At 23.1% G+C, this 21990-nt stretch overlaps 1 protein-coding gene across 6 annotated transcripts in view; it reads right to left on the bottom strand.

Moving 5' to 3' along the window:
* LOC122504412 (Down syndrome cell adhesion molecule-like protein Dscam2) overlaps nt 1–21990 on the bottom strand; it is a 226411-nt gene that overhangs the window by 62097 nt on the left and 142324 nt on the right. For all 6 annotated transcript variants that reach the window (XM_043615517.1, XM_043615512.1, XM_043615518.1 and 3 more), the window contains exon 3: nt 1332–1652. In XM_043615517.1, the coding sequence (XP_043471452.1) occupies nt 1332–1652 (321 nt within the window). The remainder of the gene's footprint in view (nt 1–1331; nt 1653–21990) is intronic.

Raw genomic sequence — 21990 nt, 5'->3', positions numbered from 1 at the left:
TCGTGATGGAAAAAAATTGTTTTTGATTCTCAGCGTCGACGACCAAAAAATTAGAGTTAAAAGCGACGTACAAATTTATAATTTTTCCAGTATTTTTAAATCTTGTAATAATTACAAAAAAAATGGAAAAGGTAGAAAATTGTAGCAAATGAGAAATATAAGTCACGCTCCCTAGTTTTTTTAATTTTATAGTGCTTTCGAAAAAAAGTAAGGGATGCAAATATTCGGACAATTTCGGTCCCAAGAGATCACAAAGATCGTGAAAAAAAAATTTATCCCGACAAGTAATTCGAACAGTTTCGTAATCTTACTCTAGGCTAATAAATCAAGCTACAAACTTTTCGGTTAATAAATTAAAATTGTCGGACATTTGAAATTTATCACAAAATCGGAGACCATCAAAAAAATATAAATCTCTGAACTCCCCTTTTTTCCCTCCCCCCCCTTTCTTTGCGTGTATATGTGTGAAATGGTGCAGATAATCTGTTGCGGAAACCGGAAACGAACGATTGAGCGTGACTCGCTAAATATGAGATAAACGATTCTTGGCAAGTTCTTAACCATTGACTTGTTGGAAGATATACAAAAAAAAAGAAGAGGAAAAAAGTCCGAAAAGTCGATAAATAGAAAAAAAAAATCTGGCATATATGCGAATATGTATTCAGCTGCGGTAAATGCATTTGGCGTGTCTTGAAATCGGGAATTTCGATCCAGAAGCCAAAGGATGACTCTGCGGGTCATCTATCTTTTTGGGGATGGTAAATGTAGTTGGCACGGTTCTCTGCCTCGCGTCGTCCATCTTGTTTTCTCCAGATTAGACCCATATTCGTGAACGTCATACTTTCTGATAAAGTTTAATTTGATTCGTTATACGGGTCGGAGCGATAACCGCTTCATTTATTATGAACGGCCTATAAAAAGAAAGTTCCATCTTTCAACTTTTTTTTCCAATTAATAAAAAATAAAGTAAATAAAAAATTAAAATTAAAATAAAAGGATTACAAATTTTTTTTTCTATTATTCTGATAATGACTACAACAATTGATTAGATGACTGAAAAGTGGAAAAAAGGAACTTTTCTTCAATAACAAGAGTGCATTTGAAGTTACGAAAAGAAAAAAGAAGAAGAAGAAGAAGTAATTTTTATGATGAACTTGATAAGTAGGTTTATGACTTTGGAAAGTTCTTTTTTTTCTTCTTCTCCTTTTGCGCTCGAATAGTTTTCCTCAAGTATATAATATGTAAGGGGGCGAAATTTTCTTCAAGTTCTTTTTCAAGTGACGATCGTCTCTCTCGTCTTTGTGTCAAAAGTTATCTAAAAGTTACTTTACCAGCTTTCACGCTGACTTCACGACCCAGCACCTTGCCGACACTGTTGGAGGCTTGGCATCTGTAGACAGCCGAATGAACGTCGTGACGATAACTCTCAGCGCCAAATGGCAAGAAATACATGGATCCATTCACGAGAATTTCACGGATACGAGATATTGGCAAAACTTGAGAACCGTCGCTCATCACCCAATCGACACGGGGTGTTGGACTACCCTGTGCCAAGCAGTGAATCATCGTTCCAGTGTCGTTGGAAAACTCAATCACCGGACGTGACTCCGATACCAGCACAGGTCCCTGGCTGTCCAGCACAATACCTCGTCCTGGAAATAAAAAAAAAAGAAATTGTTTTCCCTGTAATATGGAGTTTTTAAAAATTGTGTGAAATATTTTTTTTTGTCTATTTGTCTGAATAGAAAAAGATTTTTTATTACACAACATTTTTTCTGTGATAATAAAAAAAAAATGTTAAGCGGGTTGAAAGTCGAACTTTCAGTGACGACAACGGGTAATAAAGTTGTAGACAGGGAAATAAAGTGGTTGTTCAGCCGCTACGCGCCTGCGCCTCCACTTTATTTCCCTGTCCTTCTAGCTAACAGTTAAATTGTTATATAAATTTAAAGAAAGTTTATAGAAAGTTATAAAAACATAAACACTTTAAAAATTTTTAAAATTCAAATTCTTCAGAAATTAGTTAAATTTTTTAATATATTTTTAATTAATTATAAAAAATAATGGATTTGTAGAAAAATTTTAGTTATAAACACTAAAAAAAATAATTGAATTTTGGAAAGGTTAAAAATGATTGAAGAAATTCAATTATTTCCACAAGTAATAAAATTCTTTGCAGAAATTCAATTATGTCCAAAAATTCAAAGAAATTCTTGTCGAAATTTCAATTATCTTCATAAATAAAAAAATTTTTCTCCGAAATTCAATTATTTTCAAAAATTTTAATTAAATTCATGGCAAAATTTTAATTATTTTCAAAAATTTTCCTCAATGCAATGATTTTAAATATCTACTATTTTAGTAAATTTTTCCAAAAGAATTCAAATATATAAAAAAAAATTTTTTTTATATGTAATAAAATTTGTCATAGGAATTCAGATCTATTCCCAACACAATTTTAATTAATTTCTATCCAGGAATGCAATTATTAATTGAAAATTTTTGATCAAATTCATTATAAGAATTCAATTATTTTCAAAGAAATTAAACAAAACTCTTCGCAAGAATTGAATAATTTTTTTTACAAATTGAAATAAAAATTTTTTTTTTTAATTTTAATAAAATTCTTATAAATAATTCAAAAAATGGTGAGAAATTTTTTTCCGAAAATTCAATTAATTTTCCAAATAATGAAATTCTTCGCTGAAATTCAATTATTTTTAATATCTAGGTACTATTCTACTAAAATTTCAAAAAATTTCGATAATTTAAACAACTTTTAATAAAATTCTTTTCAAAAATTCAATTATTTTCATAAATATAAAAATTGCGGAGAAATTCAATTATTTGAAAAAAAATTTCATAAAATGATTTCGAAAGAATTATTTAGGAAAATGTTTCTTCAATTCTCAGAAAGAAATCAATTATTTTAAATTATTTTGGTAAAATATGTTTATAAGAATTTAATTATTTTCAAAATTTTGAATAAAAAATTTTTTAAAAAAACAATTTAATTATTTTCGAAAATTTAAATAAATTTCTTTTGCTAAAATTTAATATTATTTTTACAAATAATAAATTTTTTTTCAGGAATTCAAATCTTTAAAAATTATCAAAAATTCAAAAATCCGAATATCTTAAAATTCAATATTTCTTCTTCTCTTTTATGGCATTTAGCTGCATTATTTTTGGGCTCTTTAAAAACACTTGACTTATTTAATAGTCTCGACTCTTTGGTAAAAAATCTAAAATTATCAAAAATTCAAAATTCTGAATTTCTCAAAATTCAACATTTTTCCTTCTCTTTTATGGCATTTAGATTCAATATTTTTGGGCTCTTCAAAAATACTTTACTTATTTAATAGTCTCCACCCTTTGGTAAAAAATAAAAAATTAGGTATTAAAATTATCAAAAATTCGAAAAACCGAATTTCTTAAAATTCAATATTTTTTCTTTTCTTTTGTGGCATTTAGCTTTATTATTTTTGTGCTCTTGGAAAATACTTTACTTAGTTATAATTCTTGACTCTTTGGTAAAAAATCGAAAATTATCAAAAATTCAAAAATCCGAATATCTCAAAATTCAACATTTTTCCTTCTTTTTTATGGCAAGTAGCTGCATTATTTTTGTGCTCTTGATAAATACTTTACTTAGTTAATAGTCTCGACTTTTTGGTAAAAAATCGAAAATTATCAAAAATTCAAAAATCCGAATTTCTTAAAATTCAACATTTTTCCTTCTTTTTTATGGCATTTAGCTTCAATATTTTTGTGCTCTAGAAAAATACTTTACTTAGTTAATAGTCTCGACTCTTTAGTAAAAAATCTAAAATTATTGAAAATTATCAAAAATTCAAAAATCCAAATTTCTTAAAATTCAACATTTTTCCTTCTTTTTTATGGCATTTAGCTTCATTATTTTTGGGCTTTTCAAAAATACTTTACTTATTTAATAGTCTCCACCCTTTGGGAAAAAATTTAATATTATTAAAAATTCTCAAAACTTCGAAAAACCGAATTTCTTATAATTCAACATTTTTTCTTCTCTTTTACTGCATTTAGCTTCAATATTTTTGAACACTTTAAAAGTACTTTATTTATTTAATGTTGCCAATGTTACTGGAACATTACGTGCTAATGGGAAAGAAAAAAAAAATTTTTTTAAATAAAATAAAAAAAAAGAAATAAATAATAATAATAATAATAAGAATAAAATAAAAAGTATTTTTAAAGAATTCAATTATTTATAAAAATGTTAATAAAATGCTTAGAAAAATCCAATTATTTAAAAGAAATTGAAATAAAAGTTAATAATAAAATTTTTAATTACAATTATTAGCAAACACGATTATTTTAATATCTTTTAAGAAATTCTTTAACAGAATTTAATTTAATTTTAAAAACTAATTTAATTTTTTAAAAGAATTCAAATATTTTTGTAAATAATAAAATTTTTCTCAGGAAATCAATTATTTTTAAAGAATCAATAAAAAAATTCTTTACAGGAATTACATTTTTAAAAAATTGTTGATAAAATTTTTCATGAGAATTCAATTTTAAGCAACATGCAATTATTCAATAAATTATTTATTCTTGTATTTAAATAATTAAATTCTTGTAGAATTATCTAATGAAAATTGATTTAAAAATTAATTTTAGTTAAAATTTTACATAATAATTGAATATTAAAAGCATTATATAGCGTGAATTTTTAGAAATCATTGAATTTTGAAAACGTTTCAAATTAAAATATTTGGAAATTTGAATTTTTCATACTTTTAAATTTTAACTAACAATTCTGTATTTCCTTTTATAAGAGGAAACTAAAAATTGTTTAAACAAATTTTTTTTTAATAATATTATTTTTAATAAAATTTTTTAATAATATTAATTATTATTATAAATAAATAAATCATACGTATCCAAATTATTTACAAGTTTAATTTAAGTTTCAAGTGTGATTTCGTTGGTGCACCAATTTTCAAAATATAATATAGATCAGAATTTTTTAAATTTGTTCAGTCATAATTCGTTGTTCCACCTGTCGAAACGTGTTCATTTATCATCGTAAGCATTCTATTCCAAAAAAATAATATAATTTTCCTTATCTTTTATAAGAGAAAACCAAAAATTGCTTAACACATTTCGTACTCTAATTTTCGTTGATAATAATTGATAATTGAATTGATAATTTTTCGAATTTGTTGTCATAAAAAAATCTCAATTCTAGCTGTCGAATCGTATTCACTATCGTGTATTTCAATTTTTTTTACGGTACACTCTCCTTCATGAAAATTCAAATCCTCTTCTTTTATACCAAACCATAATATTAGTGATTAGCTTTTTTCCCGAATAAAAAGGAAAGAACGTCAAACAAAATACATATTGGATGTGAATGAAGCTTTTATTTAAATCAATATACAGAGCAAATACATACATTCACGAGCGAGCACTTGTGCGTAAATACATGCACGCTGAACTATACAAACGGTTCTGCAAAGGTGCCCTGTATTTGCTTTGTACTGATTAATTACAGAGCATTCTAGCATGTATCTATATATCTATATACATTTCTCTCTCGTGACATTATCATCAACCTCAGTCCACGTTGTATTAGTTCAGAATAACGTGCTCTCGCCCCAAACCAATACTTTTCAAAAACTCGAGAGAAACGATAAAGCGAGAGGCAGCTGATAATGAAACAAAAAAGCAGTTTTTGGCTTGTTCGACAATATTGTACAACAGATGAATAAAAAAAAAGAGAGAGAGAGAGAAAAAGAGTAAAAAAAAAACTAGGAAAGAAAACAAGATGTGTAGAATCATTGATGAATCCTGAATCGTGTCGTTGAATAGAAATGTCGAACTATATGCATTGGTTTGCCGCATTTTGATGCGAGATTTTATCGCTTTTCAGATTTCTCTTCCTGACGAGCACAATCGCACCTCGCAAAGCGACACAAGCCCGCAATTTCAAATTTATTGACTCGTAACATTTTGAGAATCAAAATGTAATTTTGCAACCCGGTACTCTACTTGGAAATGTAATCTAACTATTCATAAATCATGCTGCAATTGTCAATCTTCAAATTTTGATGATAACAAAAAAAGAAATAAAAAGTAGTTGTCACCTGGCGAAAAGAATCACTAACTAGAAAATTTGTCAAAAATCTTTCCAGCAACATTTGTTTATTCAAAAATAAAAAAAAGTCTGATAAAAGTCTGTAATTAGATTGAAAAAGGATGAAAAGTTCGTAAATTGTACGATATAATTTGGAGAATTCAAGAGAAATTACAAATGATTGCAGAAATTCAATTAGTTTCAAATGTAATAAAATTCTTCGCAAAAATTCAATTATGTTCAAAAAATTTTTAAAAATTCTCGTCAGAATTTCAATTATCTTTAGAAATAATTAAATTCTTCTCCGAAATTCAATTATTTTAAAAAAATTTAATAAAATTCTTGGCAAAACTTTAATTATTTAAAAAGATTTAATAAAATTCTACGCAAACATTTAATTACTTTCATAAAATAATAAAAATGTCACAGAAATTCAATTATTTACAAATTTTTTTTATAAATTTCTTCGCAATCATTCAATTATTTCGAAAATAATAAAATTTTTCAAAGCAATTGAATTATTTTCAAAAGTAATAAAATTCTTCGCAGAAATTCAATTATGTTCAAAAATTGAAAAAAAAATTCTCGTCAAAATTTCAATTATCTTTAGAAATAATTTAATTCTTCTCCGAAATACAATTATTTTCAAAAATTTTAATAAAATTCTTGGCAAAATTTCAATTTTTTTCAACAATTTTCATCAATAAAATAAATTTCAATATCTTACTATTTTAATCAAATTTTTTAAAAGAATTCAATTATTTATGAAAAATTTAATAAAATTCTACGCAAACATTTAATTATTTTCATAAAATAATAAAAAATGGCACAGGAATTCAATTATTAACAAATTTTTTTTATAAATTTCTTGTCAATCATTTAATTATTTTTGTAAATAATAACATTTTTTTTGGAATTGAATTATTTTCAAAAAATAATAAAACTTAATGCAGAATGTCAATTATTTTTAATACAACTTTAATCGAATTTCTCGAAAAGTGTAATTATTCTTAAAAATTTTATTTAAAATCGTCGAAAGAATTCAATTTTAAGAAACATTCAATTATTTAATAAAATATTAAAATTAGTTACAATAATTTAATTTTTGCATAAATAACTTTTAATTCGTCGTAGAAAATCAATTATTTTCAAAAATATTTAATCAATTTTGCACAAGAATTCAATTATTTTGATAAACAAGAAAATTCTTCTCATAAAATCAATTATTTTAAGGAATTTTTAATAAAATTCCTTTCCAAAATTCAATTATTTTGATAAATATCAAAATTCATCACAAGAATGCAATTCATTTGAAAAATAATAAAATACTTTGCAGAAATTAAATTATTTAAACATTTTTTTAAAAATTCTCGTCAAAAATAAAATTATCTTTATAAATAAGTAGCGAAAATCTTCTCAAAAATTCAATTATTGTCAAAAATTTAAATAAAATTCTTGACAAATTTCAAGTATTTAAAAAAAATTTAATAAAATTCTTCTTATATATTCTATTATTTTCATAATTTTATATTTAAATTCTTCTCAGAAATTTAATTATTTTAAAAAATTTTAATAAAATTCTTTAAAAAGTTTTCAATTATTTGCAAAAAATTGTTATATAATTCTTTAATATAATAAATTTGAGTATAATTTTAATTAAATTTCTTAATAAAAATTAATTATTTTTAAAAGTTGTTAATGAAATTCTTCGTAAAAATTCAATTTTAAGAAACATTCAATTATTTATTAAAATTCGTTAATAGAATTCAATTGTTTAAAAATTTGTTGATAAAAATCTTTATAAAAATTTAATTTTAAGAAACATTTAATAATTCAATAAATTATTTATTTTTCTATTTAAATAATTAAATTCTAGTAGAATTTTTAGATAAAAATTGATTTAAAAATGAATTTCAGTTAAAATTTTAGATAATAATTCAATATTAAAAGCAATATAGCGACAATTTTTAGAAATAATTGAATTTTGAAATTATATTTTTTGAAAATGTTTAATTACATTTTTTATATTATTTTAAGTTTTTATTATCTAATATTACGATATCTTCATGTTTTATAGTTATGAAAAATTTAATTTATAGTTTTTAGTAAAATGTTCTCTTATTTGACTCGGACTGATTATATTTTTGTCAGTAATTGGTCCGTAATTTTTCATTTTTATTCCGTAAATTTCGTATTTTTAAATAATTTCACTGGTTCGAGCCCTGTCATTACTATTTGAATTACATTTTTCGTTTATCACTTCAGGAAAGTTTTTTTTGTCGAGTATTCTTTTATCGAGTATAATAAAACTTTATTATTGTTGACTTTTGGTTTGAAATATAAAGTTTCTTTTTATCCATGAAAATATTTCTAGTATAATAAAATTGTTTCACGAATTTTTTTTTTGTGAGAGAATATTAATAGTACTGCAAAAATGAGTGATTTGAAAAATATTTTTAAAATAATAACAAAAATAATCAAATATGTTGATTGAATAAAAAAAAAGTTAGCAAATGATAAATTCTTCCTTTAAATAATAATTACAAAAAATTGTTTTATAAAAAAATAATAAAGAGGATTAATAAATTTTATTGCGGCGTTTTTCGTTATAAACTTTTTTTTTGAGCATAATGATTAAATTTAATATCTCAAGAGGGATTTCCGATAAATTCTGCTTTTCTATTTGTGAAATTATTTCAATAATATCATAAACAGAGGAGAAATTTTCTCTGTTCAATTGGACAGAAAAATTATTATAAATCGATATAGTGCAATATGAGTACTTGTGCTTTTTCATAATAGATCGACAAGTATTGTTATAATTTGAATTGTTCGTGATGCCAACCTTTTTTTTTTGCCTTTGCTACAGAATTTTGATATCACTATATTTTTTTTATTTTTAATTTTATGTATTTTGAAATTTATTTTTAAAAAAAATTCAGAAATTCAAAAATGATAAAAAAGGATTTAAAATATTCGAAGTATAAGAACTCGCTCATGTCCAAATAATAAAAAAAAAGAACGACGTTAAGTGAAATTTGTAAAAATCAATTTCGATATTAAATTTAAAATTTCAATCGTAAACTATTTTCACCTCGCTTATAGGATTTTTCTAATTTTATCAATGCATGCATGCGACGTTTTTTTTCGTCTCCTTCTTCTTCTTTTTCTTCTTTTTTTTTATTTTCCTGCCTTCTTTTCTCAAGTAGAATTTTCCAAGCAGACGAAGCAATATCGAAGAAAATCGAATTGTGAAATGGAAAGAAAAAGGGGGAAGGATCTTCCTGATTTCTGTTCAGAACTGAAAGGGGGGGACCACAAGAGGAAAAAGAAGAGCCAAGGCGGCATTTCTGAACGAGTTAAGCCATCCAGATGTTGATTTCAGGAAAATACTTGATCACTCCACAAAATCCAATGATTTCCTCTGAACCATATACAAATCTCTTGGGGGATTTAAAAGATTCTTCGAAAAAAAAGAAAAAAGAGTTTAAGTCTCAAATTATTATCAAAAAAAAAAGAAAAAGAATTTTCTTGTAAGTTATCGCTATACACAAAAGGAAAACTATATTTATTCGAAAAGCGTTTATTGTCGACGGAAATCAAACCGAAGGAAGTGTCGGTATAACCATAGGTCGCTTTAGTGCAAAGGAGATGCTCGTAAAACCCACAAATGTGTTTCGAAGCAAAGCGAATGGTGCAGACAGATAGGACATAACACGGAAATAAAACCAGAAACTAGTTGGAGATTTGAATAATCCCGTCTGTTTCGCGAATCGATTACATTCCACTAGCATGGCATCTGAATTCGTTGAATTTTAATAAGGTTTTTAGTCTTGTACTTTCTTCAATTCCATAAGTACGTATGCAAATAATCTACTATCAACCCCTTTGAACTCCTACAGTTTCCCTCTCACTGTCTCGTATTATAGACATTTGAATCACAAACCAATGTTAACAATTCAAGTTAGCCGAATCAAACCACCCAAACACCTCTAGATTGTAAAGAATTTTATTTGTGAAACAAAAATTGAAAAGGGAATAAAAATACCTGTATAACAGTTAAATACCGTTTTATGATAATTTTGGGTATTATCTTTTATATTCTTTGCTGACTTTTGTGATTGTATTTTAAAAATTCCATCTCGTGACAAATAGAATAGTTAATATTCATAAAGTGATTTATGTTTTTGGTATCGTTACGGAATGTATTGCAAATTCTATAATTAATTTTTCGTGAAAAAGAATATCATGACTTCTGTGGAAGGAAGAAAAGAGTTTTTCGATTCATGTTTTTTTTATCTTTTGAATAAAATTTAGAATCGACACGAATTTTTTTGATGTTACATTTTATATTATTTGATATTTTAAAAATATTAATTATACCAATGTATATTTATAATTAAAAAAAAGATAGTGATAGTGATAGTAAAAAAAGAAATAGTTATAAAAAATAGTGATAATAAAAAACAGTAGAAGTTATAAATAGTAATAGAAAAAGATAGTAATAGTAAAAAATACTATTAGTTATAAATAGTAATAGTAAAATATAGTGATAGTAAAAAATAGTATTAATTATAAATAGTAATAGCAATTTAATTATAAATTAGTTATAAATAGTAATAGTAAAATATAGCAATAGTAAAAAATAGTCATAGCAAAAGATAGTGATCGTAAAAAATAGTATCAGATATAAATTGTAATAGTAAAAATAGTAATAGTAACAGATAGTGACAGTAGAAAATAGTAGTAGTTATAAATAGTAATTGTAAAAAACAGTGATAGTAAAAAACATTAAAACTTATAAAGAGTAATGGTAAACGATAGTTATAGTAAAAAATAGTATTAGTAAAATATAGTGATAGGAAAAAATAGTATTTATTATAAATAGTAATAGTAAAATATAGTAATATACTAAAAAATAATCATAATAAAAGATATTGATAGTAAAAAATAGTAACAATTATAAATTATACTAGTAAAAAATAGTAATAGTAAAAGGTAGTGATAGCAAAAATAGTAATAGTAAAAGATAGTGACAGTAGAAAATAGTAATAGTTATAAATAGTAATTGTAAAAAGTAGTGATAGTAAAAAAATAGTAATAGTAAAAGGTAGTGATAGCAAAAATAGTAATAGTAAAAGATAGTGACAGTAGAAAATAGTAATAGTTATAAATAGTAATTGTAAAAAGTAGTGATAGTAAAAAAATAGTAATAGTAAAAGGTAGTGATAGCAAAAATAGTAATAGTAAAAGATAGTGACAGTAGAAAATAGTAATAGTTATAAATAGTAATTGTAAAAAGTAGTGATAGTAAAAAAATAGTAATAGTAAAAGGTAGTGATAGCAAAAATAGTAATAGTAAAAGATAGTGACAGTAGAAAATAGTAATAGTTATAAATAGTAATTGTAAAAAGTAGTGATAGTAAAATTAATAAACAGGAATAGTAAAAAATATTATTGGCTATAAATAGTAACAGTAAAATATAGTAATACTAAAAAATAGTCATAATAAAAGATAGTAATAGTAAAAAATAGTAACAGTAAAAGGTAGTGATAGCAAAAAATAGTAGTAGTAAAATATAGTGACAGTAGAAATTAGTAATAGTAATAAATAGTAATTGTAAAAAATAGTATTAGTTATAAATAGTGATAATAATAGTCTGTTTTATGCGCTAAAAATACTTCCAAAAAATTAGAAATAGTTAATAATCATTAATATAAATATTATAAAAAATATTGAGAATAAAATAAATAGTTAAATAATTAAAAATAGTATTAATAAATAATAAAATTTTGTAATACATTTTTAAATTAATTTTTTTTCCTTGAAACTGTTTAATGATTTATCCTAATTTTATTTTTCCATTAAGAATATTAATGAAATAATAAGAGAAAAACAGTTTTGTACTAAATTTTATTATATGAACTGTTTGGTGGATTTTTTTAAAAATTAATTTTTATCTTGTTTACAACTACATTATAAAATTAAATTACTATATAGAGAATAAATTACCATTTTGCTATCTAAACTTTACAAAGATTATAATTCTATCACACAAATGCATTGGGTACGCTAAATGATATTTACTTAATCAAAGCACGTATGCCATGGAAGGAAATGTGTTCTCATGTCGCTCCTGCCATCCCCCCTCCCCTTACTTAACGAGATTTCTCGCAATTACCATCGTCGGAATGTAAAAATAAAACCTAAAAATCATCCTCGCTTTTTACTTCTTTCTCACTTTTATTTCTTTTTTTTTCCTTTTTTCAAAAGAGTAGAATCATTAAAATTAAAGGGTCAGTGAGTTTTTTTTTCTTCTAATTTTTTTCAATATTATGAAAGATAGTTATCATTTTTTTATTATTGTGATTATCTTTTCATACATCTGTTTATTATTTAATTATTTACTGTACTACTAAATTAAAGTGTGTTAAATGTAAATAGTAAAAATAGAAATATTAATAATAATAAAAATAATAAAAATAAAAAACAGAAAAAACAGAAAATAAATAATAAAATAAGAAATAATAGTGATAATAAAAATAGTGCTGGTAAAAAATAGTAATAGTAATGAATAGTAATAGTACAGAATAGTAATTTGTAATAAATGTAAATTGTAATAAATAGAAATAGTAGAGAATAGTAATAGTACAAAATATTGTTAGTGATAATAGATGGTTAGAGAAAAAATAATAATAGTAGCAAATAGTGATAGTAAAAAATAGTAATCATTATAAAAAATATTAATAGGAATAATAATTAATGGTGGTAGTAAAAAATATTAATAGAAGCAAACAGTGATAGTAAAAATATTAATAGTAGCAAATAGTAATAGTAGCAAATAGTGATAGTAAAAATAGTAATAGTAACAGTAAATGATAGTAAAAATAGTAATAGTAACAATAAATGATAGTAAAAAAATAGTAATAGTAACAATAAATGATAGTAGTAAATAGTGGTAACAGAAAGAAGTAGTAATAGTAAAAAATAGTAATAGTAATATTTTATAAAATAAACAGTAGTAGTAAAAAATAGTAACAGGAGCAAATGGAAATAGTAATAAATAGAAAGTAAATAATTAGGAAAAGTACTAAATAATAATAGTTAAAAATACTACAAAGAAATACTATAAAAAATTCAAATATTTACTGCAAGTGCAATAAATAAGCAAAAGTATATAAATAAAAAAAATGATTATTATCATTCGTAAATTAAAAACGTGAAATATTTTATTGAAAAAGTGTTTCTCTTTTTTCGCACTCAGTAAAGTCAATCTTTTATCTCGATATTCTTGAATACTATTTGAGTACATGTCCCATTGGAATTTTGATTTCCCCGTCATGAATAAATGTAGATCTTAACTAAATAAAAAACTGCCCTTTTTCTTGTTAGACAGAAAAGCAGTTGAGTTTTATCGCTTGTTTTTTTCAATAGCAGGTACGTCTATTATTATTTCACAAGTCGTCTCGTTTTCAATCGATCCCAGACTCTGTAAGAGCAATTCACGTGATTTTTCTCTTTTCTCTTATTTTTCTTTTTTCTTTTCTTTTTTTTTTAATTTGTATTATAACGTTTTGCGTTAATCATGAGAATTGTGAATTTTTTTTCAATTGTAAGACGAAATATAAACAAAGTAGATTTTTTTTCATTTTTTCTCAACTGCTCGTAATAAATAGAGTCTCGCCACGGATATTGTTCATTATATACGTCATATCCATCGTTAATTATTTTGCTTTTTATTTTTGTTTTTATTTTTTTAATTAAAAACACGTTCTCTCTGAGTATGAAACTTTTAATACCGGAATTCACCGAATGCAAAGTACATTTGAATCTTGTAATTTTATGATAAACAAAGAATATACGAGGAGTTTTTAAAAATAAAGTTTGCTTTCAATTAATGTCAACGTTGAATATTTTATGGTACTGCGAATTAAAAAGATTTCGTTGTTATTTTATTTAAAATGTTACTCGAGTTTTTGTTTATTTATTTATTTAATATAAAAATATCTTTCACATTAATTTTTTTCGTATCGAATTTTCGACATTGAATTAGAAAAATAAAAATTGTTACATAATATGATTATTAAATAACATAAATAATTTGACACAGATAAAATAATGTTTTCGGTAGAATTTTATTTTTTTAAGATCATATATTTTATTCGAATGCATTTTTAGAATAGGAATGAAATTTTATCGGGAAACTGAAACCATTGCCGTATTTCGACGACTTGAAGGTTTTACTTTAGCATTTTATGAATGTTATTTTATGTACATGTGTATGTATATATGCTTTTACGTAATATAACTATAGAATTTACCCTCAATATTTTTCATTTCACGTTGTCCTACTTTGATTTATTGCTCTTTCTTTGTTCTACATTTGTTTTTGTATTTAAATGTTTCCTTTTAATTGTAAAATATTAAAATTCGCATTTGCAATGTTCGAGCCATTTGCTTTTCTATTCACCTTTAAATGTCATATAACGGATGCAATTTTCAACGCAAAGAGAAAAAAACTTCAGTTTGCAATTAAATCCAATTATTGTGAATTATTATTGATGTCAGTACTTCGTTATTATAATTTTATGTATTATTTATAAAATTATGAATAAAGTAGAATTTTATATTATTATTTTATTGTTAATTTATTATTTATTATAATAATTAAAATAATAATTTACCAATAAAATAATTATTAATAAAAATAATAACTAATAAATAAAAATTAATAACAATTAAATGAACAATTTTTTTTTAATAATTTTAATTAAATAAATGGAATAATACTAAAAGATAAAAAAAATTATTTACGGAAGTTATAAATGTTACGTTAACAATATTTATAATTTTATTTAGTTAAAAATTGTGAAAATAAAAGTATAAAATAATTTCTAAAAAAGTACGTTTGAATATTGCTTTAAAAATATTTTTTAACACAAAGAATTTTTGTTTACATTTGAAGGGCAACTCTGATGACATTTAATTAGAAAGAATATATTGTAAATAATATTTCATTGTTCCGCAAATTGAAAGGAAAATTTCCTATCTATTCAGTTTCAATTCAGGATTAGACTTGTCCAAACGTGTCTATTGAAAATCTTTTAAGCCAGTGGTGTCTCTCCACCTATTTATTGTCGTTCAGTTAAAATCTCGTGAGTTTACGTATCGAAAAGTGTTTAATTATTAGGCATTATTTTAATTCTTATTATTTAATTCATATTAATGTCACTATTATTTTAATATTATCATTATTATTATTTGATTCTTACTACTTTTATTATTATTTAATTATTAATTCTTAAATATTATTTACTATTTTATTATTCATTATGTTGTTTAGAATTTATTATTATTTTATTTTTGTTTATTAATATTTATATAAAAATTATTATTATCATCATTAACATTTATTTCAGTTTTTTTATAATTTAATGTAATTTCGTGAAAGATTGTGTGATTTTTGACTCTTTTCTTTTGTTTAAATTTCGGGAGTGTACAATGTTTTAAAATTGCTATCGATAAAATTAGAGAATATAATTTTTTTTTCATTTTCGGAAGTGTTTGTAATTTTTTACACCGAGTGTGTTTCTACAGTTCGCAATTAATAACATCATTTGGAAATCATTTTAAACACAGGTTGGTTTACAACGTTTCATTATTATTCAATATTCAATTCAATATTTTATTCAACATTATTTGTATTCATTATTTTTACTTATCGATTTCTATTTTTTTTTATTGTTATTAAAAAAGGTGTTAGAATTTTAAAAACATTTCCTTTGCTCTGGTTTTATGGAAATTGCAAAATAATTAAAATACTCGGTGGTATTTTACTGTTTTATTATAAAATTATTATTAGTCTGAAAATATGCGTTGTTTTATGAAAATTACTTCTTGTTTGAAAACATGAATTATTAAATTTTAATTTTTACAGTTAATATTTGTTTTGCAATAAAAAAAGGAAAGAAAATATTTTTTTGCAATAAAAAAAAGAAAATATTTTTTGCAATAAAAAAAAAGAAAATATTTTTTTGCAGTAAAAAAAGAAAGAGAATATCTTTAAAAATGAGAAAAATTTAGTTTTCTGTATATTAATATTGGGGAAAATGTATATATCTACTGAAAAATGACAAAAACGATGTAAAAATAAAGTAACTCTTTAGAGATGTTCTTTACAATATTATACGGAAAATGAAAAGATGAAATAACAAAAGGCAGACACTACGACTCGATTGAAGCTTAGAGACTGCGAGGATTCAGAAAGTGCATTCAGACAAGCTTAAGGTGCAGATATGTTCGTACTTCGACCGACATAAGCTCCTTTAAGAGGGTCTTTGAATGCAGAATAAAATACGAAATAAGAATCTCGAGTCAAGAGAACGTAGTATTGCAATGAAAAATTTATGTTACAATTTTCAACATTCAATTCGATTCATTCTATCAATGCATTAATTAAAAAAATATGTTTTTCTTTTATATTTTACATTTTGTTTATTATTTTACGTTAATTATTATTATTATTATTATTATTATTATTTACATATAAATTCCTCGTGAATATTTTCTTTCGTGATTTATTTATTCGTTTTTCGAAATATAAATTTTCCTCTTTCTCGACTATTCGATTTTAATTATTAAAATGAGTGGAATTTAGTTTCAAACAAGGGAAATGAATAAATAAATAAATTCTCTTGTATAAATTCCAATTTTACGTTCAATTTGTTTCACGGACTCGACAATATTCTCAAAAGTTGAAATGGAAAAATCGTTATTTGCGGTAATGCATTGTTAATTACAGTAATTTACATAGCAATCGGCGAGTGGCCACGAGAATTTTAGTTGGTCTATTGTTAGCAAATTGATACAGCAAAGGGAACTAAGCAATCAAGTTAGTTATCAGTACCAATAGTGTAGTTAAGGCAACAACTGTCATTATGGTTAGTCTGGTTATCAACTTTGGTCAGTAATCCCGACCAATTAAGCTAATTGTAATTGCCTTTCTCCTTCTAATACTTAAAATCCCGCATAAGATACAGAATGCAATTTTTTTTTAATTGGTGAAAGGAGAAAAACGTTTTTGAAACATTTCTTTTAAATTCCCTTGTTGTTCTGCATGACAAAAATTTTATTTGATTCAAGTAACAATTTTATTTGTGCCGAATACGATTTTTATTTTTAAAAAATGAAGATTGGCGCTTTTCTTCATAACTTAAAAAAGATGATCAAAAAATGAAAAAAACTAAAATACCCAAAAGTTTCTAAAAATTGCTATAGTTTAAATTTTAATTTAGTTGGGGTACTAAGTTACCTCAATTAGAGAGTCTGAGATTAATTAATTCAATCCAGGATTCTGTCTGGAAATCAGGGAAAAATAAAATTGGTAATGTGATAATCCTGAATAAATTCAAACCGAAAGCAAAGTTAAATAATTTTTTCCATTTGAAAAGTTAAGTATAATGCGAGAATTCAGGACAATTTTCCCTCGTTAATTTATTATAATAGCAACAATTCGCGCGCGGCTTACTTCTTACTCACTTTTTTTAAATAAAATTAGCAATTTTAAAAATAATTTCTGATAATTTCCTTTTAAATAACTTAATTCTTCAAGAACTATCACAACATTATTTTTACTCATAAATTATTTAATGAATAATTTTACTAAAATATTTAAAAATTAAATCAATTTTAAGAGTTGCGTTGACAATTTTCATAAATAAATCAACTGCCAACGGTTTCAATTGAAAATTTTAGAAAATTCCAACGTTGAATGAATTTAATTGGAAATTTCAATGAACTTAGATTTTTGAAAACTTCAATTATTTTCAAAATTAAAATTATAATTGTTATCACAAAATTCAATTATATTGAAAATTAAAAAAAAATCTGGTCAAAATCCCAATTATCTTTTTAAATTTTACAGGAATTTAATTATTTACAAATTTATCAATAATTTCTTCTTAATAAATTAATTATTTTCATAAATGATAAATTTATTCCTGAGAATCCAATTATTTTCATAATTAATAAAACTAATTACAGAATTTGGATTATTTTTAATACAATTTTCATTGAATTTCTTAAAAAATGTAACTATTATTAAATATTTTATTAAAATTCTTTAAAAGAATTCATTTATTTAAAAATTTGTTAATAAAATTTAGTTTAAAAATTAAATTTTAAGAAACGTTTAAAAATTCAATAAATAATTTACTTTTGTATTTAAATTTTTAAATAATTGAATTTTCGCAGAATTTTCTATTAAAAATTGATTTAAAAATGAATTTTAGTTAAAATTTTATAGATAATAATTGAATAGGAAATTATTAAATTATTTTCATAAATAATAAAAATCTTCTGAAGAATTCAATTATTTTAAAAAAAAATAATTAGAAGTTCTAGAAAATAGAAAATAGAAAAACTTCAAGAAGGATTGAATTAAAAATTTTTTGAAATCATAATTCCTACATGCAAAAATAATAATAATTAAATATTTGTTTAAAAAAGAAGTTATTGATGTTGTCGAATAATTTTACAATTAAAGAAATTTTTAAATAAATGTAACAGAACATTTTTTTGAGTAAAATTTTTTCCTTTCTTTTTTAAAAATTCAAAAATTTTAAATTTCATTTTCAATTAAAATTTGTAATTGACAAATAGAATTTATAAACATTTTTTTCCTTTATTATTAAAAAACTTTGAATTTTATTAAAATGAAAACACTAAAAAAAAATTCAATTTTGGAGAAATTATAAATAATTGCAGAAATTCAATTATTTTCAAAAGTAATAAAATTCATCTCATAAAGTTCAATTATGTTCAAAAAAAAAAATTCTCGTTAAAATTCCAATTATCTTTATAAATAACAAAATTCTTCCCTAGAGTTCAATTATTTTCAAAAATGTCAATAAAATTCTTGTCCTAATTTCAATTACTTTCAAAAATTTTTCTCCTTTTAATAATTTTCAATATCTACTATTTTAATAAACTTTCCTAAAAATAATTCAATTGTTTAAAATAAATTTTGATATAATTCTACACAAATATTTAAATATTTTCATAAATAATAAAAATTTCACAGGAATTCAATTATTTACAAATTTTTTTATAAATTTCTTCGCTATATTCAATTACCTACTTTCATAAATAATAAAATTTTTAAAAGAATTACATTATTTTTATAAATCCTAATAATTTTTTTTTAAGAAATTCAATTATTTTCATTAATAATAAAATTTTTTTAAAGAAATTCAATTATTTTCATAAATAATAAAAAAATTTTTAAGCAATTCAATTATTTTCATAAAAAATAATTAAAAATTCTAGAAAATAATAATTGAATTGAAATGATAAAAATAATTTTCAAGAAGTTACAGTAACAATATTTTTTTAATATAAAATAATTATTTTATCACTTGGTTATCTTTTATTATTATAAAATATGAAGAAATCGATCACTCCGAGTCTTCGACTCGGAGCAATCAATATCTTCATGTTTTATAACAATACTTTTATAGGTTGTTTAATTTAAAAAAGATTTGAATTTCAAATTCTTGAAAATCTTTATTCCCATGGAAAAAGAATAATATTTGAATATTTATTTAAAAAAGAAGTTATTTATATTTTCGAATAATTTTACAATTATAGAAATTCGTAAAAAAATGTAACAGAACATTTTTCTAAATAATATTGATTCTTTTATTTTTTTAAAAAAGTTTTAATTTCATTTTCAATTAAAAATTGTAATTGACGAGTAGAATTTATAAATATTTGTTTATCTTTATTGTTAAAAAACTTTTAATTTTATTAAAGCAATTGTAGTTAAGAAATAGAAGTGATGCAAATTATTTTCTGATGAAAATTGAGAATTTTCTATAAACATATTAAGAAACGGGAGTATCTAATGCTTTTCTTCCAAAAAGAAAAAAATGAGTAAACAATATTGTTATTAATTAATAATAATTATGTTTAAAATGGGTATATTTTCTACTTCTTAATAATAATTTTTTAACAATTAACAATTTTCTAGTATTTTTTATAAATAAAAAGGAGAATAATTTGCATAATAATTTAGATCAGTCAAACGAAACCTGTTACAGAAAAAAGCATATAACAAACAAAATGGGCATATTTTTTATGTTAATAATAAATTTTTTTAAATTTTCTAATTTTTAATATTATTTTATTATGAACATTGAAAAAATAGCTGCATATTTTCAATTTGTGGAACAATATTTTTTAAATAAAAAAAGACAAAAGCAAACAGAGAAGCTAACTTCAAATTGCGGACAGAATGAATGAAAGAATACGAAGATTATTATTAATGTAGAGATTTTGTGGTTTGTAGGATCAAATTTAAAATGAAAAAACTAAATTTTTAAATTTTTTTAGACGTTTCGATCCTCGTTTGGATCTTCTTCAGTAATTTTATTGATATTCTGCAAATTACATATATTTTAGTTTGATAATAAAATGATAATGAAATATTTTTATATACATGAATTAGGAATAAATGAAATTTATTATGAAGACATTAAAACTCATACCTGGTTACATAACAAAATTTTTGCACATTATTGTTGTTTCACTGTTTTTTTTTAAACATTTAACAAATATTTATTTATTTTTCTTTTTTTTTAAATAAAACAAAACACTTGTAAACAATATTAATGTATTGAGATGTGATATGTTTGGCTGTTTTTTAAATACTGAAGACTTTTGACTTTTCGGTTTTAAGATAACATGTGTTTTAACTTTTATGGTTTGTAAATATTCTATATGGCGACTAAGTGGTTGGAAGAAATTGTGTGAGACGTAGTATGAGTTTGAATGTCTTCTTAATAAATTTCATTTATTCCTAATTCATGTATATAAAAATATTTCATTACCATTTTATTAACAAACTAAAATATATGTAATTTACAGAATATCAATAAAATTACTGAAGAGGATCCAAACGAGGATCGAAACGTTTAAAAAAATTTTTAAATTTAGTTTTTTCATTTTAAATTTGATCCTACAAACCACAAAATCTCTACACTAATATTATTATTAATAATTGATCTTGAATCAATCCAAACCGAAAGTAAAGTAAAATAATTTTTTCCATTTGTAAATAAATCGATGCGAATTCAGGATAATTTTCCCTCATTAATTTATTATAATTGGGAAAATTTGACATTCAAGGAAAGATGAGGGTTATTTGCGATTGTAACTATCTCTCCCCTACTCTACATAGATTGAATGAGAATGGATTCTAGCGTCTAATGTTTCCAATATCGAGGTCGATGAGAGGCTACAGGCAAGATGCATTATATCGTTTGTAGTGACCATGTATTGATAGTTACTGCGTTAGACTATCTCGTACCTGTTTACGCTATAGTCCAGTTTCCGATTAATCAGGTACACCAGAATTAACGCAGTCCCTCTGGGAGTGTCGCTACGTGTTCTCTTCATATCCTTCCAAATTGATCAGAATCAAATGGCTCTGAAATGAGTTTGATGGCGGTTTATCGACGATTTACCATCCCCTTTAATCAGTTTGCCCTCCACAAGAGCCTCCCACCCCACCCCACACCCCTTCTCTTCTCAGCCCACTTGACGTGATAGCTTTCTCCCTACATTTTTTTTCCTCTTCCTCTATTACTTTTTTTTTTTTTTTTTTTTGTCAGAACCTAAAATTGCCGCTAAGTAGATGAAAGTCTGAGGAGGGTAACTTTTGATCCTGTCTAGCCAATATTATCCTTTCATTTACATCCAAATCGACTCTCTTTGCATACCATTATTTACTATCTATTTTGTAAGCCACAGTATAAACACGTTTCTTCACTATTCGAGTTTATTGAAAACTTAAACGATTTTTTTTTCTTTC

The sequence above is a fragment of the Leptopilina heterotoma genome, unplaced genomic scaffold (assembly GCF_015476425.1).
Source record: "Leptopilina heterotoma isolate Lh14 unplaced genomic scaffold, ASM1547642v1 Lhet_297, whole genome shotgun sequence".
NCBI lineage: Eukaryota > Metazoa > Arthropoda > Insecta > Hymenoptera > Figitidae > Leptopilina > Leptopilina heterotoma.
This window is presented reverse-complemented; position numbering and strand designations above follow the sequence as displayed.